Source organism: Erinaceus europaeus, chromosome 14 (genome assembly GCF_950295315.1).
Source record: "Erinaceus europaeus chromosome 14, mEriEur2.1, whole genome shotgun sequence".
NCBI classification, from domain to species: Eukaryota; Metazoa; Chordata; class Mammalia; order Eulipotyphla; family Erinaceidae; genus Erinaceus; species Erinaceus europaeus.
In genome coordinates, this window is record NC_080175.1 from 6,647,950 (window position 1) to 6,673,840 (window position 25,891).

At 49.9% G+C, this 25,891-nt stretch overlaps 1 protein-coding gene across 14 annotated transcripts in view; it reads left to right on the forward strand.

Annotated features, from left to right (window-relative positions):
* Nucleotides 1-25,891, forward strand: part of FGFR2 (fibroblast growth factor receptor 2) — a 110,094-nt gene that overhangs the window by 17,751 nt on the left and 66,452 nt on the right. For 6 of the 14 annotated variants that reach the window (XM_060171160.1, XM_060171162.1, XM_060171159.1 and 3 more), the window contains exons 3-4: nt 13,995-14,261; nt 16,009-16,086. The exons of 4 other annotated variants lie outside the window; for them this stretch is intronic. In XM_060171160.1, the coding sequence (XP_060027143.1) occupies nt 13,995-14,261; nt 16,009-16,086 (345 nt within the window). The remainder of the gene's footprint in view (nt 1-13,994; nt 14,262-16,008; nt 16,087-25,891) is intronic. 4 more of the 14 variants (XM_060171166.1, XM_060171168.1, XM_060171165.1 and 1 more) reach the window with 1 other exon arrangement.

Genomic DNA, 25,891 nt, shown 5'->3' on the forward strand with positions numbered 1-25,891 from the left:
CCACCAGGGTTATTGCTGGGACTTTGTGCCCGCACAGATCCTCTGCTCCCGGTGGCCATTTTCTTTTTTTTTAAAAACATTTATTTATTTATTTATTTATTTATTCCCTTTTGTTGCCCTTGTTTCATTGTTGTAGTCATTATTGTTGTTGTTGTTATTGGATAGGATAGAGAGAGCTGGAGAAAGGAGGGGAAGACAGAGAGGGGGAGAGAAAGACAGACACCTGCAGACCTGCTTCACCGCCTGTGAAGAGACTCCCCTGCAGGTGGGGAGCTGGGGGCTCGAACTGGGATCCTTATGCCGGTCCTTGTGCTTCGTGCCACCTGCGCTTAACCCGCTGCGCTACAGCCCGACTCCCTTCTTTTCTTTTTTTTAATGGAAGGAGAGAGGGCGGGAAGGGGAGGAGAGAAACCGGCAGTAGTGCTTCACAGCTTGCGAAGTTTTCTTTTAGCAGGTCGGGGGCCAAGGGCTTGAACCTGGGTCTCTGCAGTGGTAAAGTGTGCACTCTGCTAGGCGCACCACCACCGGGCTAGTTATTTTATCATTATATTTGTACAGTGAAGCTGTATGGTCTCCTGGGGTCAGATGATGATGATGATGATGATGATGATGATGATTAATTGAGGTGGGGAGAGAGACAGAGAGGAGAAACACTTCAGCACCACTCCACCATCCAGGGGCTTCCCCAGTGCTTCCATGGTGTTCCCATGTGGTGCTGGGGTTTGAACCCAGGGCTTTGTGTGCAGCAAGGTATGTTCTCTACCAGGTGAGCTACCTCCTGGCCCCAGTAGCGGACATTTTAATAAGCACAGACCCTGCCCCTACAGTACTCAAGCAGGTTCTGTATGTGGTGCGGACCATGATTCTTACAAGATCCCCAGCTGTTCAGCTCCATTCGGGAACATTCTAGAAGCCTGCAGATGGGCAATTAGAATGGATGGTGTTCGTTGGTAAGAACCCTCCCGTTTTAAAGTTAGGGGTGCAAGTCGATGCTCCCATGTAATTAGAAGAAATGGTTGCAGCTTGTCAAGCTATAAAGTGGTAACCACGGCCCCCCGTTAGCAAGCCTCCGCAGCCCCCAGGACCCTGGCAGAACTGAGCATGAGCAGGCTGTCAGGGGACCCCCACCCATGGCAGGAGGGCTTTATCTCCCCCACCTGTCTCCCATAGTGAGACCTTCCCAGGCGGCCTCTGGTCTTGGGCTCTTGACCTTGAACTTTCTGGTACCTCGACCTTGACTTTTTCATGGCTCAGGAGCATCCATATTGCTGGAAACTCATGGGACATCCAGAACCTCAGACTCTCACCTCATCCACACCTAGAAACCTGCAAACTCCAGAAGGGGGTGGTGGCTTGGGTGATGTGTTTTACATATGTATTAAAAAAATTATCATCATCAGGATTATTGCTTGGGCTCAGAGCCAGCATGACAAATTCACTGCTCCCAGTGGCCATTCCTCCACCCCATTTTGTCTTTCTGTTTGCATGTGACAGAGACAGAGAAAAATTGAATTGAGTTGGGAAGGGGAGATAGAAAGGGAGAGACACCTGCAGACCTGCTTCACTGCTCGTGAAGCTTCCCCCTTTCTGTAGGTGGGGAGCGGGGGCTTGAACCGGGTCCTCGTGCATAGAATGTGTGCATTTATCCAGGTGTGTCACCTGTTGGCACCAGGAGCTGTGTTCTAGCAAACTGTCAGAGGAGTCATTCCAGGGAGTAGGGCCTTGGAAACACTGAGCTGAGCCCCCTAAGGAGCTCAGATCAGCTGGGGAGGAGGGAAGTTCAGTGGGAAGAGTGTAGGACCGGCATGCCTGAGGCCCTGGGTTCAATCCTTACCTGGGGCCTGGCGTGAGGAAGGCCTGAGGTAACTGAGGGTTTGTTCTTTGAGCTTGATCCTTTCAGAATGTGGGCCTGTTCCCTTTTGTTAAGAGATCTCTTCCCAGGTGGCACAACAGATACAGTGTTAAGACTCTGAAACACAAGGACCTGAGTTTGCTTTCAGGCGTTGGCATGAGCCAGAGTGCTGCTTTGTTTCCGCCTTCCTTATTGTGTCCCTCTCTCTCCTTCCTTCTCTTAAATAAATAAATCTTTAAAATATCAGGGTTTGGGGAGACAGCAGTTGAGCACAGTGTCTGTAAACTTGAGGTCCCAGATTTAATCCTAGGTATGACCATATGCCACCCCCCCTTTTAAATTTTTTAAAATGTTCTTTCTTTAAAAAAAAAGGTTTTTCTTTTAAAAAAGTCTTTTTATAGGGAGTCGGGCGGTAGCACAGCGGGTTAAGTGCAGGTAGCACGAAGCTCAAGGACCGGTGGAAGGATCCCAGTTCGAGCCCCGGGCTCCCCACCTGCAGGGGTGTCGCTTCACAGGCGTTGAAGCAGGTCTGCAGGTGTCTGTCTTTCTCCTCCCTCTCTGCCCCTTCTCTCTCCATTTCTCTCTGTCCTATCCAATGACAGCAATAACAACAACAACAACAATAATAACTACAACAATGATAAAACAACAAGGACAACAAAAGGGGAAAAAATGGTCTCTAGGAGCAGTGGATTCATGGTGCAGGCACCGAGGCCTGGCAGTGACCCTGGAGGCAAAAAAAAAAAAAAAAGAAAGGGGGAGAGAGAGAGAGACAGAGAGACACCTTCAACCGTGCTCTACCACTTGTGAAGCTTTCCCCCTGCAGATGGGGACCAGGGGCTTGAACCCCGGTCTTTGTGCACTGTAATGTAAGTGCTTGACCAGGTGAGCCACCGCCTGGCCCCCCTCCCTCCCCATCTCTAATATAAAGAGCAAACTTTAGCGCAGCCTTGCTTTGCCAGTGGTCACTTTGGTGGTGATAAGGGCTGGATCACAGCAACAGGGTGTCACGGAGATCTTTGGAGAAGAGTGAAATCCTACCCTCGATATCTCTCCAGACCCCTTTCTGAGTTGGGGCTCATAGGGGAGGGGGGCAGTGGGGCACATGATGGGGAGTACTGGGATAGATGATAGGGGGGGCTACCTGGGAGTCTGGCCTGATGTCCTTGGGGACTGAAGCAGAGGTCAGCAGAGGAGGGGTGGAAGGACACTTGTGTGTTTTAGAGAGGGCCTTTGATGTTGGCCAGGTAATGTCCCTGCGGGCAGGTAGGAGCCTGCAAGCAGGGACTTGAACTTGGGCTTGAAGGAGGAGGAAAAGGGAGGTGAGAATACAGGGAAAGGATTTGGATGCTTATCCAAAGACACAGGAGGGCTGGGAGTGCCTTGAAAGAGGTGAAGACACCCTGGACTCATGCCTGTCTTAAGTACAGCTATGTGCGTGTACACACACACACACACACACACACACACACACACACACACACACACACACACTGTAGACGCATAGGCACCCCAGAACTATACTAAAAGGTCCCCCCTCTCTTTCCCACCTTCCCAGAGAGAGGAGAAGACCCTGCCCGGTGATCCTATTTGGTTCCCTACAGCTGAGAATGTGGGGTCAGTGGAGCCCTTGCTCAGAGCTGCCCCATCCCCAGCTCTCCCTGACTGCTGGCTGTTACCTGCATGGTCTCTGGTCTCTTTTATGTCCCATCCTGGCTGATTTGCGGGGAGGAACAAAGCAACTTCAAGAGCTGACAGGAACTTTCTCCCGGGGGGCACATTGTCTCTGAGTGGCGGGGCTAGGTTTCAGAGCCTGAAGGTCTAGGCCATAGGAAGGGAGGGAGACAGCGAGACACCTGCAATACTGCTTCACCCCTCACAAAGCTGTCCCCCTTCGGGTGGGGACTGGGGGTTTGAACCCAGTCCTTGAGCATTGTAACATGTGTGTTCAACTCTGCCCCTGTTTTCTCTCTGATACAATTCATATGTTTAAAGGAAAGGGTTTTGGAGTGGAGGGCTGGGTTTTCAGAACTGGCAAAGATTCCTGTTCACCCTTCAGGAGGTACCTGTAAGGCAAGCTCAGTCACCCCCCCCCCTTCCCCAAAGCCCCTTACTTCCCCACCGCAGCCCAGTGCTCTCCCTGGGACACAGTCCAAAACCTTCCTGCTGATGAGAAAGAACGTTCTATATGACATGGTCTTTCTCTGCCTCTGGGCCAGCACTCTTGAACCCAGTGTCCTTAGAGAGCCCTGAAGAACTTAAGAGTGGGGCTGGGCGGCGGTGCAGCTGGTTGAGTGAACATAAAATAATGTGCAAGGACCCCCAGCCCCCACCTGCGGGGATGGGGAAAGCTTCACTAGCGGGAAGCAGGGCTGCTGCGGTGTCTCTCACTTCTCTCCCTCTCTGTCTCCCCTTCCCTCTCCATATCTTTCTGACTCTATCCCAAATCAATCAATCAAAATAAAATAATTGGGGAAAAAATAAATAAAAGAAAAACTCGAGAAGCATCACCTGCCCTCCTCCTTTGCCCAGAGCGCTCAGGCCAAGGGTGACCAGGAGACCAGGCACAGAGACTGCTTGTCCCTCTGACAAGCAGGAGGAACTACTTGGACAGAACTTTTGGTGCTGGCTTCTGCATCCCGGCCACCAGATAAAGCAGTGGCCTGAGCACACCAGGCTCCATCCTGAAGCTCTTATTCAAGCATAGCAGCCAACCTTGCAGGGGGCAGGGGGCTCTGCAGAGGACAGTGGACGTATGTGCCTAGAACCTGAATCTGTGATTAACAGCCTGGACCCTGAGCTCTACGGAAGAAAGGTCCTAGTCCCATAGACCGTGGATGTTTCCATATGGGGACCTGAGAGTAGCGATGAGACCGACTCACTCTTACTGGAGTGCGTTCTAAGGCCCTGGGCTATTTTTACTTTTTTCTTTTCTCCTGGGTCGCATGCACACGTTTCTCTGCAGACTGGGAGTGAGAGGGAGCTAGCTATCTGCCTTGCTTCTCCAAAGACGACAGGCCTAGATTATCCGAGGGGTGTGCCCCCATCTCTCCGTTTTAATGACTCCCATCTTGGGCGCATTAGCCATTATCCCATCTGATCCCAAGGAATGTGGGCCAGTCTGGAGTTTCTGGAAAGACCTGACCATGGTGGAAGAGGTGGCTATTAGTGGCTCTCACAGTCTCAGAGAGATCGAGAGGAGACAGAGACAGTCGCCTGGCCTATTTGCTCCTGTCCTGTTTCCTTGCACCCCAGCTTCTGACCTTCCCCCTGTTTTTATGTCGGCAGTATTTCTGGAGCCACGGGGCTTTCATCTTTATATTATGCAGAGTCCCTGTCCCCCTCCCGGCAGGCTCCTGGTTCTTCCCTCTGCCTTATAAGGCCTCCGTTTGAAGTCCGGGTTTTGTCCTGTGCAAGTCTATTCTTGCCAAGGGAAGCCGTGAAGATGCCTGAGCAGAGGCAGGCTCCCCGCCTGCCTTCTTTGTCTGTGTGTCTGCAGAACCCTGGAGGGTGGGGGTCTGTCTCTTCAGGGCAGTTCTTTCTGCCTGTATTTTTTGGAGGTGGGGTGGGTTGGGGGTTTGACATTTGGTGGGTGACATTTGGACTAGCACTCTGCTCTTATAGAGGGGTTTGTTGCTGTTCCCTAGGAAGCTGTTAAGCCTCCTGGGTCACTTACCAAACCATGTCCGATGTCTGTCTATACTTCCCCAGTACGATTTTTTAGAATATATTCCGGAGTCCCTTGTATATGAGGGGGGTTCTGTGTTCATTCTTTTAAGAGATTTGTATATATATATATATATATGAGAGAGAGAAGGAGAGAGAGGGAGGGGGAGAGAGAGGGAGAGGGAGAGGGGGAGAGAGAGAGAGAGAAAGAGAGAGACCTGCAGCCCTGCTTCACTGCTCATGAAGTTTGCCATATGCACTTGGGGACCAGGGACTTGAACCTTGGTCCTTGAACATGTGCACTCAGCCAGGTGCATCACCACCTAACCCCCTCATTCATTTATTAAAAAGAATTTTATATATATTTATTTATTTTTTCTTTTGTTGCCCTTGTTTTATTGTTGTAGTTATTATTATTGATGTCGTCATTGTTAGATAGGACACAGAGAAATGGAGAGAGGGGAAGACAGAGAGGCGGAGAGAAAGACAGACACCTGCAGACCTGCTTCACCGCTTATGAAGCGACTCCCCTTTAGGTGGGGAGCCGGGGGCTCGAACTGTGCGCTTAACCTGCTGCGCTACCGCCTGACTCCCCTCATTCATTTTTTTAAAGAGAGAGAGGGCGAGCTAAATTTCACTTCTATGGATAGGAAATGGGGGGTGCCTGTTTTTGTTTTCTGTACCAGAACACTGGTCAGCTCTGGCTCATGGTGGTGCTAGGGATTGAACCCGGGACTTTGGGTGCCTCAGGCATGAGAGTATTTGCTGAAAAACTCTTATGTTATTGCTCCAGCCCTTATTTACGCTTCTTACCAAGGCTTCAGGCTCATGTCAGAGACCAGGAGGGCAAGTGCAGTTGACCAGGGCAGACAGGCTCGGCTACCACTTCCTGGCCGGGCGTCGTGTCTGGGGACATGAAAGTAATGTTTTGCAGCTTGTTCTGTGTGCTTCTTCTGCCATGAGGTTGAAGTAATGGTGACAGTGTGACATGTGCAAGGTGGGGTCACCTGCCAGAGTACCAGGAAGCCAGGGCTCTTGTCTCCTGCTGATATTAGGGTTCCTGTGGTAGCCCTGAGCTCTGCAGGGGCGAGGTGTCTCCCCGGCCCACGCGCCCCACGAGGACACGCCTCTTGCATATTTCTTTGCACTGGGATCTCTTCTTCCCCTCTGCTCATCTTCCTTCTCCTGTTCTTCTTCCACAGGAGATTTTATTTATTTTGTTATATTTGCTTCCAGGGTTATCGCTGGGACTCAGTACCTGCACGATGAATCCACGGCTCCTGGAGGCTATTTTTTCCCCCCTTTTGTTGCCCTTGTTGTTTTTCAATGTTGTGGTGGTTATTATTGTTGTTTGTGCTGTCATTGTCGTTGTTGGATAGGACAGAGAGCAATGGAGAGAGGAGGGGAAGACAGAGGGAGAGAGAAAGAGAGACACCTGCAGACCTGCTTCACTGCCTGTGAAGCGACTCCCCTGCAGGTGGGGAGCCGGGGGCTCGAACCGGGATCCTTATGCCGGTCCTTGCGCTTCACACTGTGTGCACTTAACCCATTGTGCCGCCGCCCAGCCCCCCCCCCCCCCCCCAGGAGATTGTAAGGATTTTTCTCTCTTTTCCCCTTTGAGAGGAATGGGACACCTCTGACTTTTGGAGAGGGAGACATATTCCTGGGGTGACCTGCTTTAGTTCTGCTTCTTAGCTGGAACAGCCTCCAGGCTTGAAAAGATACCATACCAAGGAGATCCTGGGACATGGGACCCAGCTGTCACGGTCCCCTTGGCCTAAACTGCCCTTATCCTTCCTCCATCCTTGACATCTCTCCTGTACAGTGGGATGGCGCAGCTCCCAGAGAGGTTCCCTTCTATTCCGCGTTTGCATTTGGGCTCCATTTCAAAGCCACGTGGCAGACGTTTACGGGCAAACATGACAGCAGGTGACAGTCTGAAGTGTGGCTGTGGCAGGCTTGGCAGCCTCACATGTCACCTGAGTCAGCTTATCTGTTCCCAGGCTCTTGCTTGCTGTGTGAGTGGAGTGAATGGTCTCAGGGTCTCCTCTTGCGGACATGGGTGAGGCTTTTCGCTGGGTGTGGAAGGTGGGGCCACGTGGCGGCAGCTTCCTGACAAGACGGCCCATCCTGGGGTTCCCTTCAGAGACAACCAGGATTTGTCATGCCAGAAGTGAAGGCCTGCAATGACCATCCCCTGTCATGACCTTCTCTTGGTCTACCAGGTGACCAAGAGAGCCAGGCCTCTCTGTCTCAAGTCTCCTTCCCTCCCCATTCTGGATTCCTTATTATCTGAAACTTCTAATAGCTGTCTCCTTTCTCTTAGAATTTTGATTTCTGTTATGAGAGATACATGGAATTTTGTTTTCTGTCTGGAACTCTCTGTGTATTTGGCATGTGACAGAATGGCTTCTAGAACCTTCTCTCTCACTGTGGTGTTTGGGCAAGACTCAGTGAAGGAAGGTAGCCTGGGAAGTGGCTCAGTGGGTAGAGCATAGGACGTGCATGCTTGAGGCCCTGGTATTGCATATGTCAGAACAATGCTATGCTCCCCACCCCACCCCACCCCACCCCAATAAATCACCTGAAAAAGGAAGAAATAACACATGGGGTGGGGTTAACAAGGGGATGCTCTTGGGATGTTCCGGAAGGAGACCCAACTCCAGGTAGCATCACGTGACCGCGCTCACACTTCCTGAGGCGTGAGAGAAGTAGCCATCTCTGTGAATGGAGACATCAGAGAGTCGCTTGGTTGAAGAGCCAGGGGACTGCATGCTGAGGGGACTTCTAGTCGAGGGGCAGACATTTCTGGGCTTGGGAGGCTCCCAGGGGTGGGGGAAGAGTTCACATTGAGGTGGCAGAGCTTCTGCACCGCTGAGCTGTTCGTGCCGACAATGACAAATAGAGACCTGTCCCTGGTCTCCCTCCCTCAACCCTCAACCCCCACCCCGCCCGGTGAGCTCGGCTGACAGGAACAGAGAAACCCCTGCACAGGCCTGTGCTCCCGTTTTATTCCTTCACCTCATATCTTGTCTTGGTTGTGAAAGATAGATGAGAACAATGCCCACCTGTGAGGCCTTAGGAAGAGCATTTGTTGTGGCACCAGGCGGCTTCTGGAACCTTCCACTGTGGTGCTTTGGTGGAGGGGGGAACATGTGGGACTGTATGGGCTCTGTATGGATTCCTACCCCTTCTCCCCACCTGACACAAAATTTCACAGTATGCTGAGCCAGTGATGGGGAAAAAAAAATCCTGACTTGGTAGGCAGTTTATAAATGAGGCTCAGAGGTGGTGCATGTGTCGTTACCATGCACAAGGAGTTGGGTTCAAGTCCTGCCCATCCTTTTCCTACCTGCAGGGGGGCAGTCTTCACGGGTGGTGAAGCAGGTGTCTCTCACTCTCTTTGTGCCTTCCCCTTCCCTCTTGATTTCTCTCTGTCTCTATCCAATAACTGATAAATAACATATTTTTTAAAAAGTTAAAAAAATAAAATGGGGCAGAATTGGAATCACATTTCTACTTTCGATGAAATGAAAACGGAGACTTTGGGGGTCAGTCACTTGAGTCTGAACCCTGCCTCTTTTCTCTGTAGCTTACTGACCTGGAATTCAGAAGAGAAGATTGACCGTGAGGGGCCAGGTGATGGCACCCCTATTTGAGTACACATACAGCAGTGTGCAAGGACCCAGGTTCAAGCCCCTGTTCCTCCCTGCAGGGGGAAAGCATAAGAGGTGAAACAGGGCTGTTGGTGTCTCTCTCCCTCTCTCCCCTCTCAATTTCTCCCTGTCTCTATCCAATAAAAACAATAGAGCCTAGGTAGGTACAGGGACTCTTGAGCAAGGATTCATGGAACTGCTGAGAAGTTAGGCTGGAATGAGACCTGCTCAAATGATAAATGAAAGTAGGTTCTAACACCAGAAAGACTCGGTCTGGAGGAATATGAGTATCAGCTTGAAAGGTGTGTCGGTCTGTCGGGGATACTTTGTTCTGTGTCCACTGTCATCAATGACTCGGAGGCAGAGGGCATTCTGGCTTGACTTGGGTCAGTGGAAGGTAATCAGAGTTAGGGGAACTGTCAAGGTATTGCAGATGGGGGATCCTTGAGGGCCTGGGGGAATGTTTAGCCAGCTATCTCAGACCTCGAGGGGCATAGCAGATGTACTGGGGACTATATTCACAGGAGCAGGCTGCTGTGTCCCCAGAGGATTCCAGCAGGAGGGAAGGTCCCAGTGGCCTCCTGGGGAGAGACAGGAACCAGTACCTCCATTGGGCCAGCAGTGTGGGCACTTATTTATTGTTATGCTATGTGACACCAGATATGCACTCTCCCTGGTCCTACTTTAAAAAAATTTTATTTATTTATTCCCTTTTGTTTCCCTTGTTGTTTTATTGTTGTAGTTATTCTTATTGTCGTCATTGTTGGATAGGACAGAGAGAAATGGAGAGAGGAGGGGAAGACAGAGAGGGGGAGAGAAAGACAGACACCTGCAGACCTGCTTCACCGCCTGTGAAGCGACTTCCCTGGAGGTGGGGAGCCGGGGGCTCGAACTGGGATCCTGACACCAGTCCCTGCGCTTCAGGCCACGTGCGCTTAAGCCACTGCTCTACCGCCCGACTCCCTATTTGTTAATGAGATACAGATACAAGCAGAATTCTAGAGCGTCAGGGATCGAACTCAAGACCTCCTTCCTGTTTGCAAGTCACACACTCTACCCACCGGACCCCCAGCATTGCTGCTCTCTCCTCTTTTTGGTGTTGTCTCTCACCAATTCTTTCCCCTTCTTTTTACTTTTCATATTGCCCTCATTCTCAGTCCTCTTGGCCTGTTCAGAGGGGGGCTGGCTAGCTGCTGCTGGGCTCCACCAAGACCCCCCCCAGGTATTCCTACCCCCCCAACCTCTTGGGAACTGATCACTCCCGGGGGAGGAGCACATACTTGTCTTTCTGAGAGTGACAGACTTCAGACTTTGCTTTATGAATAAGTGCCATGAATTTCTTTCTCCGTGTACTTGGGGAAGTTCTTTGAGACTACTTGAAGTCCACCTGGTGGGGAAACTGGGTGGCCTGGCTCTACTGGAAATAATCGCGACTCTTAGGTTTATCTGGTTGGTTGTCTTACTGACCCATGGAGGCCCATCCATAGCTTGAGAGGAGCAGATCGCAGGTCGCCCTGACTAGCTCCTGGAGAGTGCTGTCAGGGCCATGGCAGGGTCTTCAGTGATGGGGAGTCTGCAGGGACCCAGCATGTTAGAGTTGGGAGCTGAGCTTCCTGCTCCTTGCTTCATGTGGTCTGGAGGAATAATCCCCTTTTCTGCACATTTTCTTTTTTCCTCCCTCCCTCTCTTCCTTCCTTCTTCCTTCCTTCCTTCCTTCCTTCCTTCCTTCCTTCCTTCCTTCCTTCCTCCATTTCTTTCTTCTTCCTCTTCTTCTCCTTCTTCTTCCTCTTTCTCTTCTTTCTTCTCCTTCTTCTTCTCTTCTTCTTCTCCTCCTCCTCCTCCTCCTCCTCCTCCTTCTCTTCCTCCTTCTCCTCCTTCCACTTCCTTTTCCTCTTCCTCTTCCTTTTCCTTCTCATTCTCCTCCTCCTCATTTTTTTTCTGTTAGCCATTGGTGGGGCTTCACTGTACTGATTGACTCTTTTTGGGTAGAAAGAGACAGAGATAGAGAGACAGACAGAGTCAGCATAGCCCTGCAGCCTCCCCCCACTGTGGTGAGGGTTGCATGGCTGGGTTTCATGCCTGGCAAAGCACTTCTCCGGTGAACTAATTTGATGTCCTTTCTTGTTCTTTAACTTTATATTCTATTTGATTTCATTTTTACCAGAGTACTGCTCAGTTCTGGCTTGTGGTGGTGCTAGCGATTGAACCTGGGATCTTTGGTGCCTCAGGCATAACCATTGTGCTCTCTCCCCAGCCCATTTTTTGAGACAGAGGGGTGAGGTGCGGAGAGGAGAAAGACAGAGGCCAGAGCGTCATTCTGGTACATGCAGTGCTGGGGAATCTCAAAACTGGGACCTCACACATGCAAGGTGCATACTCTACTGCTGGGCCACCTCCCTGGCCAAGTTGCTGGTTAGTATTTGGGGCAAACTGAGGCTGCTTCCTTTGTGTGGGACAGTCATGGTCCGAGAAGGAGTTGAATGTTCGAGCACAGAGCATAGGACTTTCATGCAGGAGGTCATGAGTTCAGTCCCTAGCTCTACATATATTGGAGTGGTGCTCTCTCTCTCTCTCTCTCTCTCTCTCTTTCTTTCTCTCTCTTGCTACTGACTGCTAAGCAGGGCTTCTAGAACCGAATGCCTGTGGCCCTTGCCTCCATCCCTCCGTTCCTGGGGCTGGAACACAGAGGGACTTCATTTCAGTGTCCAGATCACACTGTGGAGGCCAGAACAAGAGCCTTGTGTTTGAGAGCCGGCCCAGAGCCACCAGGCTTTGTACTCCCGGGACTGTGGGTACCATTCCCAGCTCAGAGGGAGGGGGGAAGCCCACTCCTGGCGTTGACCGGCAGCTCTGGCTGGTGTCCTTGGAGGCCGCTGGCCTCTCACATCCCCTCCTGGAGACTGAGGGAGCTGTGTCCTCTGGACTCCCTCCTGCCCTGCGTCCCTGGACGTGTCACATTGAGCAGGGGCCCAAGGTTGTATTGACTTTGACCTGGGGAGGGGAAGATCCCAAAGAGCCAGGAGATGCCCCTTCTGGGATTTGGGTGTTCCCTGGGGAGAGAGAACCTGCTTGTCAGAGACACAGGTGGAGGAAAGTGGCGGGTGGCTGGGGGCTGATGGTGGCGAGGGACATGGCGGGGTGCTGTTGCCGGAAGATCTGGGCTTTACAGAGGAGCTGGGGAGGAAGGGGGGACACAGAGGAACCAGGATGGTGGTGGGAGTGGCGTGCAGACACCTGCCACTGAAGGGTGAGAAACTTGTTTTCCTGTGACAACTGTCTTGCAGATCATTATTTCCCTAGTAAAACAATAAAAAGAAGACAGAGTCCCCCAAGGAGACTGAGGTATGGGTGGGGAGGCAGGGATTGGCTGGGAGGCAGGACCCACCTTTCTCTGGGTGCAGAGGTGCTGGGCACAGGAGGCTCAGGTGCGTCTCCATGGAATCACCGCGTCTGAGTCTTCCGTTGCACTTACAAAGATGCTCTTGGTTCCAAGCCTCCAGATTGTGAACATTGTCAGGAAACAAACAAACAAACAAAAAACAATGGTATCCCTTACCCGCCCAACACAGAACAAACCTTCCAGATTAGGAAGGTTTGAACTGAGCCCCAGAGCTTCTGAGAAGCTAGTTTGTGGGGGCCGGGTGCTAGCGCAACGAGTTAAGCGCACCCGGCATGAAGTGCAAGGACTGGCGTAAGGATCCTGGTTTGAACCACCTGCAGGGGAAAGCTTCACAAGTAGTGAAGCAGGTCTGCAGGTGTCTATCTTTCTCTCTCCCTCCTGTCTCCCCCTCCTCTCTCAATTTCTTTCTGTCCTATCCGGCAACAATAACAACAATAATAATAACCACCACAACAATAAAAAACAACCAGAGCAACAAAAGGGAAAAAAATAACCTCCAGGAGCAGTGGATTCATGATGTAGGCACCGAGCCCCCAGCAATAACCCTGGAGGCAACAACAAAAACAAAAAAACAAGAAAAAAAAACAACAACCCAGATTGTGCTTGGTTTTGTAGAAGGACTCTGTGGATTCTTGGGAGTTAGGGAGTTAGGGGTAAGTCCTTGGGGCAGGCTTGGCATTGCAATCACGGGCAAGGGCTTCCAGAGATGAATAGGTGGTGTGTGCCTGTGTGTGTGTGTGCGTGTGTGTGCGTGTGTGTGTGTGTGTGTGTGTACACAAGTACAGCCAGGAAGTCATCTTGAATGCAAAGTTCTATCAAATACACATCCTTCCAGATACAACCCACCCTCAATTTTAGAAATCTCTTTATTATTATTAATTTTTTTATTGCCATTGTTGGATAGAGACAGCTAGACATAGAGAGGGAGGGTGAGATAGAGGAGAGAGACAGAGATACCTGTAGCCCTGCTTCACCACTTGCAAAGCTTTGCTCCTGCAGGTTGGGGCTGGGGGCTTGAACTGGGGTCCTTGCGCATTGGAACATGTGCACTCAACCCAGTGTGCCACCACCTGGCCCTGATTCTACACCACCTGGCCCTGATTCTAGAACTTTTCAGTTGCTTGAAAGTATTGGATTGGCAGGGGGGCTTCCATTCTTCTCCTGTGTCCTTCCCTGCTGGGTCTGGGTTTGTGGCAGCAGGGCAGCTGGGGCAACTTTCGCTGGCACTTCCTGTCTGTCCTCCAGAGCTGCTTCTTGGGGCCCCGGGGAGAGGCCCCGGGGGCCTTCAGGGACTGTCGCAGAACCAGACCGCCTCTGGTGGGCGAGGGTGACAAGAGGGGCCGGCACTGATGGTTGTTGGACGTTCTCTCCTTGGCCTTGTCCCATCTGTCTCCATCTTCTCTCTCCCACCTTTCTGCAGAGCCGCCCACCAAATACCAAATCTCCCAGCCGGAAGTGTACGTGGCTGCGGCCGGGGAGGCGCTAGAGCTGCGCTGCCAGCTGAGAGCGGCCACCACGATCAGTTGGACTAAAGATGGGGTTCACTTGGGGCCCAGCAATAGGACAGTGCTTATTGGGGAGTATTTGCAGATTAAAGGTGCCACGTCTAGAGACTCCGGCCTGTATGCTTGCACTGCCGCTAGGACGGTAGACAGTGACACTATCTACTTCGTGGTGAATGTCACAGGTGAGTGGGCCCGCTTTCCGGGGGACCCTTTGACCAGAGTAGGGGCACATAGGGGGTCTGTGACCAGCACACCAGGTACCAGGGCTTCAGGCCGCTAGCCGTTTGCTTCTGACACTCTTGCCCGGGGCTGGGAGTGCCAGGGGGCTGCTGGTTCAAAATGACAGGCTTCACTTTTTTTTTAATAGAAAAATTATTTCTTTTTTATTTGTTTGTTTGTTTATCATTGGATAGAGACAGAGAGAAATCGAGAGGGGAGGGGAAGATAGAGATCGAGAGAGACAGAGAGAGACACCTGCAGCCCTGCTTCCCCACTCGTGAAGTGTCTCTCCCCCCCTCCACCACAGGTGGGGACCAGGAGGTTGAACCTGGGTCCTTGTGAACTTTGATATGTGTGCTTAACCAGGTGCACCACCGCCTGGCCCCCAGGCTTGTGTGGTTTTTTTTTTTTTAATATTTTATCTATTTATTTATTATTGGATAGAGACTGAGAGGAATTGAGAAAGGAGAAAGAAAGAGAGAGGGAAAGAGACAAAGAGAGACATCTGCAGTTCTGCTTCACCACTCGTGTGTGACGCTTTCCCTCTGCAGGTGAGGACCAGGGCCTTGAACCTGGGTCCTTGTGCATTGTAATGTGAGTACTTAATCAGGTGTGCCACTGCTTGGCCCAAAACAACAGGTTTCCTGTGGCGATTGGACAAGTTTTTTTCTATTCTTTTTTTTTTTAATTGCCTCCAGGGTTATCACTGAGGCTCAGTGCCAGCATTGTGAATCTATTGTTCTTGGCAGCCATTTTTTGCCCCTTTTTTAATTAAAAAAAAAATTTTATTGGCTAGGGCAGAGAGAAATTGAGAAGAGAGGAGGAAATAGAGTGGGAGTGAGAAATATAGACATTTGTGGATCTGCTTCATCACTCGTGAAGCTCCCCCCTGTAGGTGGGGAGCGGGGCCTCCAACCTGGGTCTCTGTGCATGGTGATGTGTGCGTTCAACTGGGTGCTCTGCTGCCTGGCCTTGAGATTGGACAGTTTTCATACGAAATGACAGCTTTCCTCCTGTCCAGACCTGTCTGCTTCCACTAAACCCCTGGGGTATCCCTGACACAGAATACCGGGGTTCAGATTCAGATGCTGGCTGTGAGGGCCTGATGCAGATAGGAGTTTCTCTCCCTAATTTAAAAAAGAATTTTTTTTTCCTTCCATGCCACCTCAATTCCAGATTTTGCCTTTGGAATGTCACCAAACCGTTTGAAGGCCCAATTTTGCTAGAGGTTAATTCCTTTCTTGAAGGCGTGGGGTGGGGGAGGGGGCACTGGAAGGTTGGGCATCTTGGAAAGGATATTTGGATCTGACAGAATTTGCAAACTTGCTGGGGAGCTGGATATTCTTTGAACCTTCTAAAGGCCAGTTCCTGCCTGTCCACTTTTGTAGCCTGTTGAAATAGCAGGGAAGCAGAACACGTCGAGACTCGTGACACAGACCAATTGTCACTGCAGAGAGCGGGAGAGAGAATTTAAGCCACCTAGCCCTTCTTTGTGATTCACGGTCCCGGAATTCTCGTATGGGCTCCTGGGGTGGTGGTGGTGGTGGTGGTGGTGGTGGTGGTGGTGGTGTGTGTGTGTGTGTGTGTGTGTGTGTGTGTGTGTGAGAGAGGAACCCCCCTTCCCCAAGGAGGACTGAGCTATAGTTGAGGGCCAGCCACCCTGTGCTTTGCAAAAAAAACACAACCGCTGCTGTGTTCTTTTGAATCCAGATGCCATCACGTCGGGGGACGACGAGGACGATACAGAGGGTTCTGAGGACTTTGTCAGTGAGAGCGGTGATGGCAAGAGTAAGTAGTGGCCAGGCCTGAAGGTCACAAGGGAGGAGCCGCCAGGAAGTCCTGACTCTGTCCTGTCCCCGTTTCTGTCCACCTCATGGGGCGGGGCACTGTGTCTGTGTGGCCTCACCTTTCTCTGTGTCCTGCCCTCTCTGACTTTCAATTCTGAGAATAAACCAGCGTGCCTGCACACCCTTCTCTCCTGTTTATCCTTTCTGCCTCGTGTCTGTACCTACTCTCGTGCGATACCTCTTTGCTTGGTTGTCTTTTCTCCCTCTGCTTCCTCTGAGTTTGGGGACAAGACGTCACGTCCCCCCGGGGCAGGGGGATCTGGGCAGTAGTTGATTATCTCTGTTTGGGGGAGGAGGGACCAGATTCGGTTGGGTGCTGAGTGCAAGTGACAGATGTGTACCTTGCAGTGTAGACCACACCGAGAAGGCCACCACGGATTGCTGTTAGTTTATTTCAAAGCGGTTGATGCTGGAAACCCACAGGGACACCTTTCATTGGTACCCAAGAGCATGTGGCCTCTCGGTGCTGGGCAGCCTGGGTTCAAATCCTGTACCCTCATGACTGAGTGGGGTGGACAGGTGATTTTTAATATCTGTGTCTCAGTTTCTTCAACTGTAAATTGGGAGCAATGACAGTGTCTGGTGGGTGGCCTTGGGACTCAGTGAGCACATGCTGGTCCTGTACTCAAGAAGGGACTTGGGTCTGAAGACAAGACAGGACAATTCATGGTGTTTTCTTGCAACGTGGCTGGAATGTTCCTCAAGTGATTTCGAGTTGGTTACTGGTATTCGTTTGCTGAGCTTTTATATTCTAGCTTTTCTCAAAATGCATTTAGGCACCAAGGCTAAGCGTAATGGTGTTTTGCAGAAAACTGAGAAATTTTACACATGTTCCAACAACTGTATTTACTATGAACCATTAGTTCCCCCCCCAATAAAAATAAATAGAGATATTAAAAAATGCATTTAGGTAGTTTAGTTTCAACAAGGCCTGGATTCTGTGACAGGTACTAAAGCAAGTCTAGGGCAGGGGCAGATGCATACATAACGGTTCTTCTTCTAGTGTTTGCCATACATAATGGTTATGCAAAGAGACTCTCTTGTCTGAGGCTCCAAAGTCCCAGGTTCAGTTCTCTGCACCACTGTAAACCAGAGCTACACAGTGCTTTGGTAAAACAAAAACAAAAACAAAACACTTAAGGCTCCTAAAGCGAGTCCTGGGTTATTCCAAGGAAGAAGAGGAAATTGGAATTGCCAGACACCCAGGATAACGTGTTGCTGAAGTGAGGAGTTGGGTTTGTTTCAGAGCTTCCCTGTAGCCCCAACAAAAAAGAGAAATAAGTCATTTATATAGTTTTCACTTTTTGGAAGCAGAAAGTGGGAGGTGGGGGTGGGGTGGGGTGGAGGTTTGTGGTGGAGGCTTGTGGAGGCTGGGTCACCCTTGTCAGCTGACGGGAGAATTTAGAAATGAAGATTCTCAGCCTCCCTGGTGTAGGGGTGGGGTTCCCCAGATTGAAACTGGGGTGGGGAGCTGTGATTGTACACCCCTGTGTGGGAATCCAGGTTCGTGAGGCAGTGGGGATCGCTGTGATTTGTGTCAGTTTTCTGTTTTTACTATGATTTTTAATATTTATTTTATTCTAATGACACACACACACACACACACACACACACACACACACACACACACACACAACCAGAGCACACTGTTCAGCTCGGGCTGATGGTAGTGCAGGGACTGAACCTGGGACCTTGGAGCCTCAGGCAGGAAAATCTTTCTGTAGAATCACTATGCTGTCTCCCCAGCCCTTGTATCAATCTTCTAAGGAGGTTGCTTTTATTGTTTCATCGCAGAATGCTGGGCTATAGGTGGATTTATTTATTTGTATGAGAGACGAGAGGGACACTCGAGCACCTCTTCACTCCTTCCTAGGGTGGTGCTGGGGATCAAACCTGGGACCTTGTGCTTGCAAGTCCTGTGCTCTGATGCTGAGCCACCTCCCAGGTCCTTTGAATTCTTGGACTCCCACTGGAGTGGCAAGGAACAACCCTGGCAGTCACCTCCATCTTTGCTCCAGTGCTGCAGTGAGAAGAGCCGGGTGCATGGGAACTGGGTGACACCCCCCTCTTCAACTGTGCACCAAGCAGCACGGGCAGGCTTAGGACAGGCTGAGACCCCTTCCCCCCTTCCAGGGCCCCGGGCTGGTGTACCGAGTGTCCCCACACGTGAGCTTCGCCAGGAGGCCCCTGCAAGTGGCGAAGCGTGAGTGCCTGCCCTGGGAATGCAGATCTGTCCTGTAGCCCAGAGCCCCTGTGGGAGGACCAGGCAGTGTGAGCGCCTCCAGTCGAAGTGCCCTTGCTTATGCCTTCCCCGTGCAACCAGGCATCTCTGTAATTAGCTCTCGAATGACACCAGCTCTGCCCTGGAGTGGGTGCCCTGCGGTGATTAAGGACTGGAGTTAGCTGTCCGAGAGAGAGAGAGAGAGAGAGAGAGAGAGAGAGAGAGAGAGAGAGAGGGGGGGGGGGGGAGAGGGAGAGGGAGAGGGAGAGGGAGAGGGAGAGGGAGAGGGAGAGCTGGTGGCTGCCTGTGAAACATTAGAGCTGCATTCGAGTGACAGCAGTTCTCAGCCGGCTCCTTGACCCTGGCCAACCACGAGTGCCACTTGTCCGGCCTGCGGTGCAGGTGCAGTCCAGGCACCAGAGACGGAGCAGCTGTGGCCTGTGTGGACAGAGGAATGCCACGACCCTGGGCTGATTGGCCAGGCAGGGCCAGGGGATGCCGGCATTACAACAGCTTTTTCTCTCTGTCACCCTCCGTGTCAGATGTCTGCCCCAGTGAGCGGAGGAAATTGCAAAAGCACTGAATTCTTCGTGTTTTCAGATCACTTGTGTGTCCAAATGCATCTCTCTAGCGTCTTGTGATTGTCTGGAAGCTGCTGGGGAGTGTTTTGCAAAGCTCCCAGTGGCCTTGTGATGAAAGTGAGGTCTCCGAGAAATGTCTTTATTTATTTACTTTTTTTGGGGGGGGAGGGTGCGTTGGTAGAGGTTCATTTGCACCTTCCAGCACTGCCTGCTATTTATTCTCTATTTTGGGGTGGGGTCGGGGCTAGATCATAGTTGATCGCATTCAAGTGGTTGTGTCCCAGAAGGCCCACTCGTATGTCTGGCAGAGTTCTCCTTCTATCCAGCACTGATCACAGAAGGAAGCAGAATGTAATGGCAGCCGTCACAATGAAGCCCTATGAAGGGGGTTTGCATGGGTGAGACCCAGTGGGTTGGCAAAGAGATTTCAAGTCCGTTTTCTGCGGTGTTGAGGTTGGTCTTGGGTCTCCCCTCATCACGCTGGGACTGTTCCGAAGTGGGTTCCATCATCGGGAGTTTCCTCATCCCCACAGCCAGGTGGAGTGCCCTGGCGTCGAGCCTCTAGGGGATTATTCGTACTAGTCACAGCATCTTGTGTGGAGCCTGCCGGCCCCTGCTTTCTCCCCACCCGTGGTCCCCAATCCCCAGTCACCTCAGCAGGCTGGGCTGGGAGGCGGGGCCTAGCACACTTCCTGTAACCAAATCCTTAGCCATTCCTTTTCTGCTTGGTACCTTAAAGAATAATAAGTTGTGGAGCAGGTCTGCAGGTGTCTGTCTTTCTCTCCCCCTCTCTGTCTTCCCCTCCTCTCTCCATTTCTCTCTGCCTTATCCAACTCTCTCTGCCTTATCCAACAACAACAACAACAACAGCAATGGCAATAATAACAATAAGGGTAACAACAGGGGCAACAAAGTGGGAAAAAATGGCCTCCGGGAGCAGTGGATTCATAGTGCAGGCACCCAAAGCCCAGAGATAGCCTTAGAGGCATAATAATAATAATAATAATAATAATAATAATTAATAATAATAATAAAGTAGGCTTCCTTCCCAAAGACCATCCCTGGGAACCCTAGCCCAGAATAATTCTCAGCCAAACAAGAGAAAGAGGAAGGGGTGTGAAGAACCAGACCACCACTCACCTCTGGCTTATGATAGTGCTGGGAATTGAACCCGGGGCCTCCAGGGCCTCAGGCACACAAATCCTATGCTCTGTAATATGGGCAAACGCTCCCTGGCCCTCGGAGAAGTTTTATTTATTTATTTAGCAAAATTTTGGTCTCCTTTAGTTCTTTCCCAGGGTTTTTCCAATCTTGCTGACCGTAAGACCTGTGCCCATTAACGTCTCGCATGCTCTTTGAAGTGGGTGGATGTGATGAATCTGAATCTCCCCCCACCCCACCATGCTTGGCTCCCCTTATGTCAAGTTCTGTCACAAATGTGAAGGCATTCTCGGGTCCCATGTGAGCAGCTAACTGGCTATGACCTCACAGCTGACCAGTGTGACGTCATTGCAGACCCAGCTGCTAGGAAAAAAATGGTGCCTTGTTGAGAACTGGTCTTTCTCTGGGCACACAGTTGCCAACGTCACACATGCTCAGGGTTGACAGGCATCCAAACTGAAGGTTTCTGAACAGCTTAGAATTTATACTTTCGGGAGTTGGGCGGTGGCGCAGTGGGTTAAGCGCACGTGATGCAAAGCGCAAGGACCAGCGTAAGGATCCCCCGGTTCAAGCCCCCGACTCCCCACCTGCAGGGCAGTCGCTTCACAGGCGGTGAAGCAGGTCTGCAGGTGTCTGTCTTTCTCTCCCCCTCTCTGTCTTCCCCTCCTCTCTCCATTTCTTTTTTTTTTTAAAAATATTTCTTTGTTTTCTTTTGTTGCCCTTGTTTTATTGTCGTAGTTATTATTGTTGTCATCGTTGCCGGATAGGACAGAGAGAACTGGAGAGAGGAGGGGAAGACAGAGAGGGGGAGAGAAAGACAGAGACACCTGCAGACCTGCTTCACCGCCTGTGAAGCGACGCCCTTGCAGGTGGGGAGCCGGGGGCTCAAACCGGGGTCCTTAACACGCTTTGCGCCACTTGCACTTAACCTGCTACACTACTGCCCGACTCCCTCCTTTCTCCATTTCTGTCTGTCCTATCCAACAACAATGATGACAAAAATAACAACAATAATAACTACAACAATGAAAAAATAACAAGGTCAACAAAAGGGAAAATAAATAAATAAATGAAAAGAATTTCTCCTTTTATGTCAGAAAGTCTGATTTAACTCATCCTTGCCATCACTCCCTGCTAAGGAAGCAGGGTTTGCTGACAACCAGCAACTAGACTGGTATGACCATTTTTGTTGTTGTTCTTGAATGACAATTATTTATTTTTAATATATATATATATATATTTTATATTTTTTATTTTATTTTTGCCACCAGGGTTATCGCTGGGGCTCCGGTGCGTGCGCAATGTATCACCACTACCAGCTGCCCTTTTTTTTTTTCTTTCTATTTTTATTTGACAGGACAGAGGGAACTTGAGAGGGGAGGGGAGATAGAGAAGGAAAATGAGAGACACCGGCGGACCTGCTTCTGTGCTCATGAAGTGGACCCCTACAGGTGGGGAGCAGGGGCTTGAACCCTGGTCCTTATACGTGGCGATATGTACGCTTAACCGGGTGCACCACCCCCTGGCCCTCTCCTTAGTGAGTTATTTCACCAGCAGTTTGAGTTTAAGTTCTGAGTGTTTCTGAAGAGCTCAAAACTCTAACTCAGTTCTTGGGAAGATGGTGCTGAAGATTGTTTGCTTAGTAGTGAGGCCGTTCTATCAAGATTTCTTGCTGCTGGTGATTCTTCTATTGAGAAGAGAGAGGAGGTAATTCTCTGTTTTGGTTTCATTCTTGTTGAGACATGCGGGAGCCTGCATTCTGTGTCAGAGAAGTAGGTAAACACAAAAAAATTTTTTTTCTTTTTTGAAGTAACTAGGTAAAAGGAAGGCCTGAGATTCCAAACTCCTTTCATTGATTAGCCTGCAGATAATACCTTTTATTTTTCTGGCTGTCACCTTTGCCCTCATCGGGATTTTTTTTTTTGTTTTGTTTTTATATTTAGTTAGAGGTAACACTTAAATTTGTAAGTGTTGGTTTCTTTGTTGGATTGAAGTTTCTGGGAATTGAAACAGAACAAAGTTCATCAGTCTTTGAAGTTTATAAGAAATATATATATATATATATATATATTTTTTAGCAGAACACTGCTCAGCTCTGGCTTTTGGTGGTACAGGGGATTGAACCTGGGACTTTGGAGGCTCACGCATGAGAGTCTCTTTGCATAGCCATTTTGCTATCTACTCTTATCCTGAAGTATCTGTTTTTAAGGAAGGGGGAAAACTGAGACAGAGAAGAGAGAGTTCTCTGGCATAGAGTCGGGCTGGGATCAAACCTGAGATACTGGGACTTCAGTTCTGTGCTCTGACACTGTGCTACCCCCTCAGCCTCCTTTTTTTAAATTTATTTAATTTTTTTATTTGAAATCCTTTGGTAGTGAAAACTGGATCATACCTTGGTCCACTAGGAGAGATTGAATCTCTCTCCCTCCTCCATCTTCTCCGAGGAAGGGAACTTTCTCTTCTGAAAGCAGAAACTTGGGAGTTCCTTTGGGGCAGCTGGTCTACCAGAGATCAGACTCAGAATTTTCACATGTGGGCAACTTGCCTGGCTTGTTTTAATGCCTTTCAATGTCTGCCTGCTTTGCACATTTTTTTTTTCCTAATGAGATTTCTCAAAGAAGTCCTCGTATTCTACAGCGGCACCCTCACTCACATGTTTTGTTATCTTTGAACTGAAAACAGCTGAACCACAGTCTACTGGAGAGCTCTCAGTCCTCCCCCACTCACACATCAGGGTCAAAGCATTCAAATGTTCTGATTAGTGATATTTTTAAAGGCCCTAATTATAGACTTAAGACAGAGGCCTTAGTGGGGCTTGAGGGAGTTTGTGAGAGTTAATCTCAGAGCTGAAACAGGCTGTGTGTGCTTTTTTATATTTTTTTATTTTCTGCAACAATAAAAATACAGTTGGCAGTCATCAGCATCCCAGGCTCACATAAATCTTGAACTCTTGCCTTAATTACTGTGGGAGAGTTCAAAGAGCATCCTGGGGTGGTTGAAAGAGCCCTGCTCAGGGAGCTGGATACATGGGTTCAGCCTCAGCCAGGCCTCTGGCCATGTGACCTAGATCAGATCACTTAACCTTTCTGGGTAACTGTGATCACATCAGCCTTGGGCCCGATGGCCCAGACGTCTCTCCTGGCCCAGCAGCAGCAGGAGCCCATGTTTTCCTGCTCTAGTAACTACTGGACTACAGTCTCCCACTCTGATTTCAGAATGAGGAGACTCTGTCAACCTTGGATGTTAGGGTTGGGAGTGGAAGGCCGTTTGTGGGATAAGCTCTCCTACATTTTTGCATTACATTTGAACCACTGGGTCAAAAGAAACCCTGTAAGTCTACTATTTGTGAAACATAGGTACTTGGACAGAATGTTTGAGTAGAGAATTCAACACTCAGGGGTGGGGTGGTGGCACACATGTTATGGTGTGCAAGGACCTGGGTTCGAGTCCCCGGTCCCCACCTGCTGGGAAAAAGCTTTGCAATTGGTGAAGCAGGGCTGCAGGTGTCTCTCTTTCTCTCTCCTTCTCTATCTCCCCCTTCCTCTCAGGTTCTGTCTTTCTCTGCCCAATAAATAAAGATGATGAAGATGATAATAATATAATTTATTTAAAAAAAAGAGAGAATTCAACACTCTCATCCATCCATTCACCTACCCAGCCAACCACCCACCCATCCACCCAAAGCTTGAACAGCTACTTTTTAAAAAATATTATTTATTTATTTTCCTTTTTGTTGCCCTTGTGGTCTTTTTTTTTGTTGTTATTGATGTCGTCATTGTTAGATAGGATAGAGAGAAATGGAGAGAGGAGGGGAATACAGAGAGGGAGAGAGAAAGATAGACACCTACAGACCTGCTTCACTGCCTGTGAAGCGACTCCCCTGTAGGTGGGGAGCCAGGGGCTCGAACCGGAAATCTTGCTCCAGTCCTTGGGCTTTGCGCCACGTGCGCTTAACCTGCTGCGCTACTGCCTGACTCCTGAACTTTTTAATCTGAAGATCACTCAAGTTATATGCTGTATCTCATTGCTCACTCCTGATATAGACAAATTAGGGATTGAGGGAGGGGCGCTTCTAATAACAAAAGAAGAGCCAGAAAAGGCCCAGCAAACCTTCCCTGTAGGATGGAGGTGGGAAAGGAAGCCTGTGCTGAGAGGAATGTCTGCAGGCTGATACAACAGCTGTTAGGTGCAGAAAGTGATTGTGAGTTGGGCATAGCGGACCTTGATGGGGGACATTTTCATTTATTTATTTTGGCTGATCTTTTCGCCTGCCCATAATGACTGTTTGATGATTAAGAAAATATTTTTCCATGGCCTGGGAGGTGGCTTTGTGGATAAAACTGAATGGATTGAACTCTCAAGCATGAGGTCCCAAGTTCAGTCTGCAGCATCTCAAGTGCCAGAGAGCTACTCTGGTTCTCTTTCCATGTCTACCTTATAAATGAATAAATCTTTTTTAGGTCCATATTATCTATCTATCTATTTACTTATTAATGGATAGAGACAGAAATTCAGAGGGGAAGTGGGGATAGATACTTGTAGCCCTGCTTGACCACTCGTGAAGCTTTCCCCCTGCAGGTGGGGACCAGGGGCTTGAACCGAGGTCCTTGTGCACTGTAGTGTGTGCACTTAACCAGGTATGCCATCGCCTGGCCCCTTTATTATTCATTTATTTTGAGATTTTTTAATTGATTTAATAATGATTGACAAGATTGTAGGATAAGAGGGGTACAATTCCACATAATTCCCACCATCAGAGATCTGTATCCCATTCCCTCCATTGGAAGCTTCCCTATTCTTTATCCCTCAGGGAGTATGGGGTACAGAAGGTGGAAGGTCTGGCTTCTGTAATTGCTTCTCTTCTGGACATGGCAGGTGGGTACATACCCCCAGCCTGTGGGGCAGGGCTCTGGGGAGGTGGGGTTCCAGGACACATTGGTGAGGCCATCTGTCCAGGGACGTCAACTTGGTGGCATAAATGAATAAATGAATAAATGAATAAATCTTAACAACAACAACAACAACAACAAGCAGCATTGTTTTTGGGTATGTAATACACATCATGTCCGAAGATCCAAGAATGTCAGAGCAGAAGGGCCATACCTGTCATCTGGCACAACTTGCTCTCCCCTGACTTGCTATAGTTCCTGGATACCATCAGAGGCATACGCTGCAGTCTGCCCTCCCTTAGGGACTTTCTCCCCAGTCCTCCTGTAGCCTACCACGGTGCTGTGGAAGGTACGTCAGGTGTGCATGCATATACACTTCTATCCATAGCTGGATGGGACCTGGGGCTGCAGGTTGGCGGTCAGTGAAGGAAGCAGCCTGCCCACACCTGCAGTGCGTGAGGTCCGGTGTTGCTTCTGTGGCCCATTCACCTGCTAATTCCCACATGCTATGAAAGAGGTCCGGCGAAGTCCAGCCTAGCTTCTGGCTCTCACCAGCTCCAGTGCCGTTTGGGGCTGGAAGGTTGTGTGACTTGGCGTCGCCTGGATGCTCCTTCTGTTGAAGCCCGATTCCTGTTTCCTCAGGGGAAAAAGTATGTTGTGAATCCAGGTCCAAGTGTCGGCTGCTGTGAGTGGAGCTACTTCTGCTTGGTCCTTTAGATCAACTAAAGCTGTTCTGGTTGGGCAGTGACGCACCTGGTTGAGTGTTACTATGTGTAAGGACCCTGGTTCAAGCCCCTCTGTCTTCACCAGCGGGGGAAATCATGTCTGTAGATCTCTCTTTCTCCTTTATTTCTCCCTTTTCTCTCAATGTCTCTGCCTCTATCCAATAAATAT